At 42.2% G+C, this 13,731-nt stretch overlaps 1 protein-coding gene across 2 annotated transcripts in view; it reads left to right on the forward strand.

The window, feature by feature from the left end:
- KTN1 (kinectin 1) overlaps positions 1-13,731 on the forward strand; it is a 270,856-nt gene that overhangs the window by 103,763 nt on the left and 153,362 nt on the right. For both annotated transcript variants that reach the window (XM_033950824.1, XM_033950825.1), the window contains exon 15: positions 4,857-4,925. In XM_033950824.1, coding sequence (XP_033806715.1) covers positions 4,857-4,925 — 69 coding nt within the window. The remainder of the gene's footprint in view (positions 1-4,856; positions 4,926-13,731) is intronic.

Genomic DNA, 13,731 nt, shown 5'->3' on the forward strand with positions numbered 1-13,731 from the left:
TATGCTGTATAAGACCTGTATACAGCTTCTACAGTTGAGTATTTTTTTAAAGCAAGCAGTGAAATGAAGAAAACAAGTGAGAAGAATAACCTCCATCTTTCTTTGCAGAATTTAGAAGAACTAGAACTGCTGAAATTAAACAAAAAGCATGAACCTCTGCAAAGAGAATCCAAATGGTGAAGAAAGAAAGGCAATGGAAGAAACAATCCGGATGACTCTTCATAAAGGGTGGCATTCTGAAATAGTCTGTAGGAATAAAGGAAAGGAGGTTATCAGATGAGACCTACTTTCTCCTTCCTTAGTGTCCTCAGACTATTCCAGAAGAGCAGGACGTTAAAAAGCAATCCTTAAGAGGAGTTGGAAGCAGCAACCACTACTCTGAGAAAAGATGGTCCAAGGGTAGCATCATACAAAGCAGCTATGTCAACTCTGTAATATTTAGAGAAGGTATGAAGCAAAGACTAGATTGTTGCCTTGCTAATATTGGATAATGACACTAGACTGATCTGCACCCCCCTTGTGGAATGGGGGACTATTTAAACTGATGATTGATCACTGGCTGATGGAAGCTAGTACACTGGCTTATGTCCTCACAGGTATCTCTCTCCAAGTGACTAGAAGTTTTCACTTTATCTGCACCGGTGTCAGCTATCATTGATGCTTCCAGAAAACCTTCCACACAGTGATATTGTTTCAAATCTCCACTCACTCGCCCCTATCACTTGTCCTCTGCCGTTTATTCTGGATTTTCTCCTTCACCTTTTCTATTCTGGGTTAAAATCTATTTCAGTAAGAGTTCATCTTAGTTCTTATCATTTCCTGTTGGAAAAGAAACCATTGTCTGTGAACTGTGAATCCCTTGGTCTCCAGATTCATGAAAGGCATTTACCATACCAAGCCTCCTCTCAAACCTCCTGCAATTGCATGGGACCTCAGTGTTCTTTCCATACTGATGAAGTCTCCTTTTCAACCACTCTCAACTTGTTCCCTCAGGCATCTTACTTGGAAAATGATATTTCTCATAGCCATTAAGCCTGCATGCTGGGTCTGAACTTTGGGCACTAGTATCAGATCCACACTATACAAGATTCTACCATGATAGGGTTGTACTCCGAGCACATCTGAAATTCCTCCTGAAAGTCATCTCTGAATTTCACCTATAGTCCTTCCAGGCTTCTTTACAAGAATGCATTCTCACGTTGGAGAAGCAATACTCCACACCTTGCACTGTAAATATGCTCTTGCTTACTACTTAGATCTCACCGAGCCTAATAGAACTACCATTCAGCTCTTTGTGTCCTTCAACCCTAACAAACTTAGAGTTCCTGTCACCAAGAGAACCATTGCTTATCCCAGGACAAGCAGGCAGGTATTCTCACATATGGGTGACGTCATCCACGGAGCCCGGATGCGGACGCCTCACAAGCAGACTTGCTTGAAGAAACTCGAAGTTTCGAGTCGAGCGCGAGTGCCTTCCCGCCCAGCACAGGGCGTGTCTCCACAGTTCAGATAGCTAGCAGAGAAGCCAACCAGGGGAGGTGGGTGGGTTGTGAGAATAGCTGCCTGCTGTCCCTGGATAACACCTGTTACGGTAAGTAACTGTGCTTTATCCCAGGACAAGCAGGCAGGTATTCTCCCATATGGGTGACCTCCAAGCTAACCAGAATGGGATGGTGGGAGTGTTGGCAATTTAGGAGAATAAATTTTGTAATGCTGTTTGGTCAAACTGTCCATCCCGTCTGGAGAAAGTATCCAGACAATAATGAGAAGTGAAGGTATGAACCGAAGACCAAGTAGCAGCCTTGCAAATTTCCTCAATAGGTGTAGATCTGAGGAAAGCTACTGAAGCTGCCATAGCTCTGACTTTATGGGCTGTGAAGGGGTAATCCAGCCTGGGCATAGCAGAAAGAGATACAAGCCTCCATCCAGTTGGAGATGGTACGCTTAGAAATAGGATGTCCCAACTTATTTGGATGGAAGGAGACAAAAAGTTGAGGAGTAGTTCTGTGTGGTTTTGCGCTTTCCAAGTAGAAGGCCAAAGCACGTTTATAGTCCAGAGCAGGGATCTCAAATCCCTCCTTGAGGGCCGCAATCCAGTCGGGTTTTCAGGATTTCCCCAATGAATATGCATTGAAAGCAGTGCATGAATATAGATCTCATGCATATTCATTGGTGAAATCTTGAAAACCCGACTGGATTGCAGCCCTCAAGGAGGGACTTTGAGACCCCTGGCCCAGAGTATGAAGAGCTGATTCTCCAGGGTGAGAATGAAGCTTTGGAAGTACGATGGATTGGTTGAGATGAAATTCTGAGACCACTTTAGGTAGGAATTTAGGATGAGTACAAAGAACCACTTTGTCATGATGGAACACAGTGAATGGTGGGTCAGTAACCAAAGCTTGCAGCTCACTGACTCGTCGAGCAGAAGTGAGGGCAATGAGAAACACCACTTTCCAAGTGAGATATTTCAGATGAGCCTTATCAATTGGTTCAAAGGGAGGCTTCATGAGTTGATTAAGGACAACATTGAGGTCTCAAACTATAGGATGCGGTTTGAGAGGAGGTTTGACATTGAATAGTTCTTTCATGAATCTGGAAACCACTGGATGAGCAGAGAGGGGTTTCCCTTCAATAGGCTGATGAAAAGCCGCAATTGCACTGAGATGGACTCGTATAGAAGTAGACTTGAAGCCAGAATTGGATAAGTGCAAAAGATAGTCCAAAACAGAAGATAAGGAGGAATGCTGAGGCTCCTTATGATGGGAAAAACACCATGTAGAAAATCTAGTCCATTTTTGGTGATAGCATTGTCTAGTGGTAAGTTTTCTAGAAGCTTCTAAAACGTCTCTTACAAATTGAGAAAACTGAAGAGGGGTTATGTTGAGAGGTACCAGGCTGTCAGGTGTAGAGACTGCAGGTTGGGATGAAGCAGAGATCCTTGACTCTGTGTAAGCAGAGAAGGGAAAATATGCCTCTTCTGTAGCTTTCTATGTGTGGGTGTGCGAGTCCTTTCCTCTCTTTGGTGAGGATTTCTTCTTTCATGGTTCCGCAGTTTGACTCTTTTTGGAGGGCTCTTGGTTTACTACTTTGAGATGGCTCTACTTTGGGTTGTGACCCTTCTCTCTTTGTGTTTCCACACTCCATGCTCTACACCCTTGCAAGGGGACAGGGGTCTGTTTCAGTGAGCTTTTTCATGAATGTCATGGCTTTCTAGTGGACTCGGGGCCTTGCGGGCATAGCGGATTCATTCATCCGTAGTTGTTTGGGAGTCCTTAAGTGTCACCTCAGTTTGGTACTCTACACTCCTTCTGTTCATAGTGGGTCTCGGCAGCTGTGGTTTCCTCAGCATTGTGCTATTAGCTCCTGTTTGCTCCTGCTCACATATATTCTGAGCTTAACCCCTGACTGCTTGTGGGGTTTCTTCACTCTTTCCTTTCCTTGATCTTCTGCTGCAGATTGGGCATTGGAGGGGCGGTTTTCTCCATTTCTTGGTTCTCTGTATATACACAGTGATGGTCTGGGTGTGGAGCTTCTTTTGCCATGACAGTTGGTAGGTTGGCAGTGTTGCGGTGATGTTTGTTTCCCTCCCTACGTTAGGACTGCTTTGCTACATCCCACTAGTCTCTGGATTCATCTGCTGTTGATGACAAGGAAGGAAAGATTATGTTCTTACCTGTTAATTTTCTTTCCTTTAGTCACAGCAGATGAATCCAGAGCCCTGCCCTGTTTCGGTATTCGTGGCTCTGCGCATGGTTTAGCACTGTTTTTTGTGCTGGAGTTGCCTTTTGGGTTCTTTGAGTATTGTTTTTTTGTGTTTCATATGTGTGGGAAAGGAGTTTCTTATGGTTGAGTTTTGTTTTTGGATGCTCTGAGATGATCTATACTGGTTGGCCAGGAGGCTGTGCATCCAAGAAGGCTAAGGACAACTCAGTTCTCTTTATCTCTACCTGCTGGTTGATGGACGTAATCCCACTAGTCTCTGGATTCATCTGCCGTGACTAAAGGAAAGAAAATTAACAGGTAAGAACATAATTTTTCCTTCTTGCGGGGACGGGGAAAAATTTGTCCCCGTGTCATTCTTTAGTATTAACTGAATAAAAGCTTGCTTCACATACATTTTTTCCACAGTCTTCACCCCCCCTCCTTTTTTGTGCTTGGTTTCACCACTTTGACTGCGGATCTGTTGGGTTTTCTTTTGGTTGCTCTCTTCTTATTTCTACCAGATTCATAATGCTGGCCCCAAGGTACAAACATTAAAGTATAAGACACTCAAGTTGGCTCCTGGGTTTGGGTGTGATATTAAAGTAACATACTTGGTGCCAGGAGAAAGGAGAGTTAGTGGCTGCCATTGTAGCAACCACTGCTAATTAAACGAGCAACATTTTTGGCAAATCTAAGGAGATTTTTCTCAGACCTGGCTGGCAAGGGCATATGGATTGCCTCTATCTCACTTTGGGCACCATACCTAAACATTGTAAGAAAAATGGGGTATAAAATAAGTAACAAAAGTTAAATGGTAGTAACACAATTTAATTGGTAATTTAGTGAAGAATTTGCAATTTGTTTTCTCTTTGGAATACTATTGTTTGTTTTGATTTCTCTAACAAGATTTATTGTATTTTGCTTCTTATAGGAAAATCCGAGTTGGATATGGTTTGTTTTTTAAACATGTTTTGCATTCTGTAAAAGATGGTTCTAGAGCAGATTGGATTTATTATCCTTGATATACCGCTATGACAAATGTATTAAGCGGTTAACAGTACTACAATAAAGCAATTACAATAGCATTACATAAAAATTACAGACAGTAACATAGCAAATGGAGGGGTATTAATAACATAATAAATGTTTTTTAGGCATCTCAGAGAGAGAATGTATCTCTCAAAGCAGAGCTACAGAAGTTAAAGGCACTCAAAAATGAACAGGTAAAGTTCTGAAAAATGTTTTTCTTGAATTGTTTACAGAAATTATCCCATCATCATTCTCATATGGATAACCACTTTGGAGACACCTGTGGGCACAATTTAATCCATATGGATAGTTCCTTCTTGGTAGTCCCACCCCAATAACCCCCATTTTGTGAACCTAATTTGAAAATATTCACATGCTGTCATATACTCGGCCCTAGTCTACATGTGCAGTAAATTACTAGTGGTTCTTTTATGACTACCTCAGCTTTTGTTTCAGATTTGTATCTGAGTTGGTGGGGTTGGATTATGCTAAAGGTTGATGCTCGCAGACTAGTTTTTAATTTTTTGTCTCTGTAAGAGAAGAAAAGTAAAAGTAAAAATATGCTATCTTTATCCTGCTAGACCAGCCAAGTAATACGAATTTAAGCCATCCTATCCAAAGATAGACATAAAAGAAGTTGTTTTTCCGGTGACAACATCACTATTACAAGAAGTGGTACAGGCCTGGAATGTATGATTATTCTACTCCTGCAGAATAGTGTCTGGTCTTGGACTAGTGCAACAGAATGTTTAACTAGCCACCTTAAGACTTGACCTGCAGGGTTTGTCCTGGATTGAGCAGATGTTGTTGTTAGGGCTCTTAGGGCTCAGTTTTGTGGAGCTTTTCCCTAATTGAGCTTAACTTCTGCCTGGGTGAAGCCTGATGTGGCAGATAGTTATCACTCGGTATTCTTGCTAAGACAGTTTGTGTGTGTGTGGGGGGGGGGACGACTTTGCAAGTGGGGAAGGGAGCAGAGTGGAGGGGACATGGATCCTGGACTTGCAAATGTATGTGTGTGCGGTGGGGAGAGGGAGGGGCTGAGAGAACATGGATCCTGGGCTTGCAAGTGGAGGGAGGGGGGTGGGCGAAAAGGAGGGGATATGGATCTTGGACTTACAAGAATGAGGTCTGTTCAAATTGTTCCAGGACAGTTTGAATTGCATACCAGTGGGAAGTTTTTGAGAAGTGCTAGACAGCATTGAGTAGCTTGAAACCTCATGAGTAACCTCCTTTTTCTGTTTGTTGATATCTGTTTTCATCTCCGAGCTACAGCAGTTTTAGTGAAAGTATGCTAACATAAGAATAGCCTTACTGGGTCAGACAAATAGTCCATCTAGCCCAGTATCCTGTTTTCACGGAGACCAATCCAAGTCACAAGTACCTAGCAAAAACCCAAATAAGAGCAGCATTCCATGTAATCCAGGGCAAGCAGTGACTCCCCCATATCTGTCTCAACAGCAGACTATGGACTTTTCCTCCAGGAACTTGTCCAACCCTTTTTTTTAAACCAGCTGCATTAACCACTCATAACCTCTGGCAATGCGTTCCAGAGCTTAGCTATTCTCTGTGTGAAAAAAATATTTCCTCCTATTTGTTTTAAAAGTACTGTATTAATTACTCTGTAACTTTGAGTGTCCCCTAATCTTTGTAAATCTTGATGCAGTAAAAAATCGATCCACTTGTAACTGTTGTACACCACTTGGGATTTTGTAGACTTCAATCCTATCTCCCTTCAACAATGTCTTTTCCATGCTGAAAGAGCCCTAACCTCTTTAGTCTTTCCTCATACGAGAGGAGTTCTATCCCCTTTATCATCTTGGTCACTCTTCTTTGAACCTTTTCTAGTGCCGCCAATTCTTTCTTGAGACAAGACCAGAACTGAACGCAATGCTTAAGGTGAGGTCACACCATTGAGTAATACAGAGCCATTATAGCATTTTTAGTCTTGTTTACTATCCCTTTTCTAGTAATTCCTAGCATCTTGTTTGCTTTTTTGGCTGCCGCCACACATTGAGAGAAATGTTTCAGCGTATTGTCCACAATGACACCCAGATCTTTTTCTTGAGCGCTGACCCCCAAGGTAGACCCTATCATCTGGTAACATGATTTTAGATTATTCTTCTCGATGTGTATCACTTTGCATTTGTCCACATTAAATTTCATCTTCCAATTTCCTAAGGTCTGCCTGCAGTTTTTCATAGTCCATATATGTCATAACAACTTTGAACAGTTTAGTCTCATCAGCAAATTTAATCACCTCACTTGTAGTTCCAATTTCCAGATCATTTATTAATAAGTTAAATAGCACCGGTCCCAGTACAGATCCCTGTGGCTCACCTCAATTTACCTTCCTCCATTGAGAAAAATAGCCATTTAAGCCTACCCTTTGTTTTCTGTCTGATAACCAATTCTTGATCCACAATTGAACATTGCCTCCTTTCCCATGACTCTCTTTAATTTTCTCAGGACCCTCTCATGAGGAACTTTGTCAAAAGCTTTCTGGAAATCTAGATACACTACATCAACCAACTTGTGTTTATCCACACCTTCAAAGAAGTCAAGCAGATTGGTGAGGCAGGACCTCCCTCGGCTGAATCCATGCTTATTAAATCATGTTTGTCTATATGTTCCACAATTTTATTTTTTATATCTGTTTCCACTATTTTGCCTGGCACTGAGGGTCAGGCTTAGAGAATGACAGGGGACAAATTTTTCCCCGTCCCTGCCCTATTCTTATAAGCTCTACCTTAACCATACAAGCCTCAAACACTTATGATTTTAAAGTTTTTGAGGCTTGTGCATAAGAACATAAGTTCATAAGAACATAAGCCCAGCAGTCTGCTCACACGGTGGCCCTTAGGTCAAAGGCCAGTGGCCTAATTGAGTCTAGCCTTACCTGCGTATATTCTGGTTCAGCAGGACCTTGTCTAACTTTGTTTTGAATCCCTGGAGGGTGTTTTCCTCTATAACAGCCTCTGGAAGAACGTTCCAGGTTTCTACCATTCTCTTGATGAAGAAGAACTTTCTTACATTTGTATGAAATCTATCCCCTTTTAACTTTAGAGAATGCCCTCTCGTTCTTTCTATCTTGGAGAGGGTGAACAACCTATCTTTTTCTACTAAGTCTATTCCCTTCATTATCTTGAATGTTTCGATCATGTCCCCTTTCAGTCTCCTCTTTTCAAGGGAGAAGAGTCCCAGTTTCTCTAATCTCTCACTGTACGGCAACTCCTCCAGCCCTTTAACCGTTTTAGTCGCTCTTCTCTGGACCCTTTTGAGTAGTACAATGTCCATCTTCATGTACAGCGACCAGTGCTGGGCGCAGTATTCCAGGTGGGAGTGTACCATGGCCTGGTACAGTGGCATGATAGCCTTCCCGATCTGTTTGTGATCCCCTTCTTAATCTTGAGTGCGTTTATATCACATTGCAGGTCTTCGCAATCCTTCTGTGTCTTCACTACTCTGAATAACTTTGTATCGTCTGCAAATTTAATCACCTCACTCGTCATACCAATTTCCAGGTCGTTTATAAATATGTTGAAGAGCATGGGCCCAAGCACCGAACCCTGTGGCACTCCACTCGTGACGCTTTTTCAGTCCAAGTATTGTCCATTTACCCCACTCTCTGTTTCCTGTCCGCCAGTCTATCCTATCATCCTTGATTCCATGGTTTGCAATTTTTTGAAGTAGTCGTTCATGCGGGACCTTGCCGAATGCCTTCTGAAAATCCAGATATACAATGTCGATGGGATCACCCTTGTCTATCTGTCTGTTTACTCCCTCGAAGAAGTGCAGCAAGTTCGTCAAGCAAGATCTTCCTTTGCTGAAACCGTGCTGGCTGGTCCTCATCAGATTGTGTCCATCAAGATGATCAATTATGCGGACCTTTATCAGCACCTCTACAATCTTTCCCGGTACCGAGGTCAGGCTCACTGGTCTGTAGTTTCCCGGATCTCCCCTCAAACCTTTTTTGAAGATCGGCGTAACATTAGCCACTTTCCAGTCTTCCAGAATCTTTCCTGATGTGATCAACAGATTGTCTATTAGTTGAAGCAGTTCAGCTATAACCCCTTTCAGTTTCTTGATTACCCTCAAATGGATGCAGTCTGGACCCGGAGATTTATCGTTTTTAAGCCTATCGATCTGCCTGCATACCTCTTCTAGACTGACCATCAACCCTGTCACCTGTCAGTTTCCCATCTTCGTTTCCTGCGTATAGCTTGTCGGCTTCTGGTATATTGTATATATCCTTTTCGGTAAATGCAGACGCAAAAAATGTGTTCAGTTTGTCGGCGATGGCTTTGTCCTTTAGTACTCCCTTTATTCCATGATCATAATAACAGCCCTACTGCTTCCTTCACAGGTCGTTTCCCCTTAATATATCGAAAGAACGACTTGAAGTTTTTTGCCTCCTTGGCTATTTTTTCCTTGTAGTCTCTTTTGGCCCCGCTTACTGCCTTATGGCACCTGCTTTGATATTGTTTGTGCTTTTTACAGTTTTTGTCCGTTTTTGCATTTTCTATTCCTTAAACGAAGTCTTCTTGTCTCTGATCGCTTCCTTCACCGCTACAGTGAGCCATGCTGGTTCCTTGTTCTTTTTCCTCTTGGATCCCTTGTTGATACACGGTATATATAGATTTTGCACCTCGGTGACTGTGTCCTTAAAAAGGGACCATGCTTGCTCTAGCATTTTTACAGTGCTTATCTTCTTCTTAATCTGCCCCCACCATGATTCTCATCCCTTTGTAATTCCCTTTTTGGAAGTTCAGGCTAGAGAGACAAGAGAAGATAGAAAGGACAGCGATCGTCATGGGGGACTCCATCATCAGACAAGTTGACAGCCACATAGCGAGAGGAAGAAAGGATCGGCTGGTGATCTGCCTACCAGGAGCCAAGGTAGAAGATATAGTGAGCTGCATCGACAGGATCATCGACGGCGCATAAGGGGAAGATACAGCGGTGGTGATCCACGTGGGGACAGAGCTTTCAGGACAGGAAAAGAATTCGCTAGGACGGGGAAATGAGTTCTTGTGGGGCTGGGGAAAATTTTGTCCCTGTGTCATTCTCTAGTCAGGCTTACCGGTCTATAATTTTCCAGATCTCCCCTGGAACCCTTTAAAAAAATTGGCGTCACATTGGCAACTTCAGTCTTCAGGTACTACAGATGATTTTAGTGACAGGTTACAGATCAACAATTTCATGTACAGATCAACAATTTCATCTTTCAGTACTCTGGGATGTATATGATCCGGTCCAGGTGATTTATCTCTCTTTAACTTGTCAATTTGTCTTAGTACATCTTCTAGGTTCACCGAGATTCCTCCGTCTTATCACCCTTGAAAACCATTTCTGGTTCAGGTAGATTTCTTACATTCTCTTTGGTAAAGACCGAAGCAAAAAATTGATTCAGTCTCTCTGCTATGGCCTTATCCTCCTCGTGATTGGCTATTTTTCATCATGTGTGATCTCAATGAGCAGTGCTACAGCATGATGTTCTGTCTTAAATTGGATAAGACTGCTACAGAAACTTATGAAATGTTGAAAGTGGCTTATGGAGAACATCATGGAAGGTGTTTTGAATGGTATTCACACTTCAAAAGTGGTCGTCAATCAGTGGAAGTCTCCGATTTGCACAGAAAATGGCTTGGTACATCTACAAGTTGGCCCTGAAGCAGTGGTTATGAATTGAATTCCACGAAACGCTGGCCACGTTGGTACTTTTTGATACACAAGCACTGACTGAAGCTAAGTAATTTTTCAGTAACATTTGAGTGTAATAGTCAAATCAAAAATTTTTTTTGCTGAATGAAAATGAAACTATTACAAATGGAAGGAATTTGTTCGGCAATGTCTCATTAATATGAATTAGTGCAGATGACTGTAAAGAATCATAGACAAAAGAAAAAGAAAATCAGAAAGATAAAAGAAAATTTTGGAAAAAAGGTCGAGATAATATGGAATATATCTGAATGTATTGTAGAATTTTTAGATTATTTAGTAATAAAATGGGTAGAAATAAGCTATCTAAAATAGGGAGATACTGGAGTATGGCCGATGACTGGAGCAAAGGAGCTGAGTAACTACGCTGATAACCCCAGTCAGTGAATACGACTACGCGTAGGCTCCATTACTGAGGCCTCCTCCCGTATAAATGTCACTTTGAAGTGATAATATTATGCACTTTTTCATATAAGTGGGAAGTGTTTGATTTATCCAATATTATATACCATATATACTCAAATATAAACTGAACTGAATATAAACTGAGGTAATCTTCCCTCCCCCCCCCAAAAAAAAAGGAGCTAAAAAAGTTAACTCAAATATAAACCAGGGTGGGTGTGTGTTTGTGTTTTATATTCAAGTGCCCTGACAGGCTCTGCACCCAGCCCCCCTCACTCACTCACTCTCCTGCTCTGCACGGCTCTGCACCCTGTGCTCCCTCTCTCCCAATGCCTTGCAGACCTCCACTGGGCCTGCCATAAGCCTTTGTGGTCCAGCAGTGGGAGGGAACCCTCCCACCTCCTGTTCCGGCCAAGCCTAACAATTCTCACCTTACTTCCGCCTCCCTGTTTAGTAAAAAGCATACCTTTAAAATCCTTCATGGTCCAGCAGTGAACCAGGGCATGAGCAATCTTCTATGCTCATGCCCTGTGCAGAACCACTTTCTGAATGGCTGCCGTCAGTTCTTGTGGCAGCCTTGCATGTTTATGATCTTTGCGACAGCATTCAGATAGTGACTCTGCATGAGGCAGGAATGTAGAAGATCGCTGCTGCCCCTGGACCACCAGGAATTCTAAAGGTATGCTTTTTACTAATTGGGAAGGTGGGAGGGAGGTGAGAGTTGTTAGAGTCGGCTGGGACAGGAGGCGGGAGATATCCCTCCTGTTTCGGCTTATCACTGTACCACCAGGGTTATGGCAGGCCTAGTGGAGGCCTGCAAGATGTCGGGGAGGGGACTGGTTGGGCGCTGACCTGAATATAAACAGAGACACCCATTTATGGGCCATTTTTTTGGCCCCAAAACTCTGTATATATTCGAGTATATACAGTATTTAACTCCACTGTCACACAACTCATGTGTTTCCATCTCATGGTTCTCATTCTTTTCCCCTATTCATCCACCCCCCCATCCATTTTGAAAGTACGGTTACACCCCCACCCTAATCAGCCATTTACCATTTTCTGTTTTTAACCAGTTCTCAACCCACAATAGGATATTGTATCTTATCCAATAACTTTTTAATTTCCTCAGGAGTCTCTCACAAGGTGTTTTGTCAGGTGCCTTCTGAAAATATCAGCTATCTCACTTTTATCCACGTTTTATTCAGGCCTTTAAACTAATGTAGCAGATTGATGGCTAAATCTGTGGGTTTTTTAAAAGATGTCTTCTTTATGTATTTAGTGTATAAGAAGCAAAAAGACAACCAAACAAAACAGCTGAATCAAATCACAGCATCCAAAAGAAACCAGCCATCAACAACCCTCTCTCCATCTCCCAGTCCTTAATGCTAACTAGAGCCATAATCTGAAGAACTAGGAGAAAAATCAGAGAATAAGGATCATGTTCCCCCTCAAGGCAAAGTTATACTGTGTCAAAGGGAATCACAGTGGGACCTCCAGTCCAGTCTTCATAATGGCTCCATCACTTTTTTAAAAGTTGCAGTCTTATTCGTTTTAGTAGCAGTCAACTTATACATACAGTATATGTAGTGGATCTTGAGCAGTACCTGTTCCCAGGCTGGTGGATAGTCTTGTTTCCAGAATTGTGCCAGGCCCAGCTGGGTAGCTATTGCCACTATATGAATAAATTGATTTGCTGACTGCAGGAGATCAGTAAGTGTCTAGTAGCCAAATAGTCATATCTTTGTCCAAGTCTATGGATTAAAGTTTACAAACACATCAATTTACTGATTTACAAAAAGGAATTATTTTATCATGTCTATCACATATGCTTGAACATCTCTATATCATCACAACCCGTCCAACAAAGATCCAAAGTGTGATTAAACATTAAATGCAACTTTCTCAGGGTGTAGTGTAGTGCCATCTAAAAAGAATCTTAAATCCATTTTTCAGCAAATGGCTTGCTAAAGATCCCTTTAACAATTACTTATTAACCTCCCAGTCAATAATATCAAATGTCATAGGCCAGTACAGTTTTTAATAGCAAGCCAAGGCCCTTTAAATTTGAGTAACTGCTCCCTTAGTGTTTGATTGCTACTGCCTATTCTATTGCGACACACTCCATTCCTGAACCTGTAGGCAATCAATCCATTCTCATGAGAATTCTTGTAGAGAGCTTCATTAGCATTCTTGCTCCGCCTTCCATCCTTCTGGGCTGTCCTCTAATTCCTCAGTTGTCTCTCTAACAGCGATATGGTAGGAGCCAGTCTTTTCTGCTTGTGTTTTTCAATTAAATTTGGTTTTTTGCTAACCATTTGTGAGGCTTATACTGTATACCATTTCCAGTTCATTAAGGTTTACAAAGATGAGAACTAGAAATTCCTAGGAAGCACAATACAAAAACATGTGGGACTATCACTTATTCCATGTAAAATGCAAGTGCAAATATTAGCAGGCAAATGTTGCACTTAGCGCATAACTTATAGAATATTATCCCAGGACAAGCAGGCAGCATTTTCTTAACGTATGGGTGACGTCACCGACGGAGCCCCGGTACGGACACTTTTTACTAGAAAGTTCTAGTTGGCCGCACCGCGCATGCGCGAGTGCCTTCCCGCCCGACGGAGGAGTGCGTGGTCCCCAGTTTCTTAGTTTCCGCGGAGCGAAGAAGACGCATGTGGTTTCAACGGCCGTTGAAAACATCCTTTTTGCCTTCCTGCTCGCGTTATTTTCTTGTTTTTTCTCCTTTTTCCTCTTCGGGTTCTCTTTTTTCTTCAATTCAAAAAAAAAAAAAAAAAATCTCTCTCGATTTCTCTATTTTTTTGGATCCGGCCCAAGCGGGGCCTGTTGTCACCATACAGGCCTCCGGTTTTGATT

This window comes from Geotrypetes seraphini, chromosome 7 (genome assembly GCF_902459505.1).
Source record: "Geotrypetes seraphini chromosome 7, aGeoSer1.1, whole genome shotgun sequence".
NCBI lineage: Eukaryota > Metazoa > Chordata > Amphibia > Gymnophiona > Dermophiidae > Geotrypetes > Geotrypetes seraphini.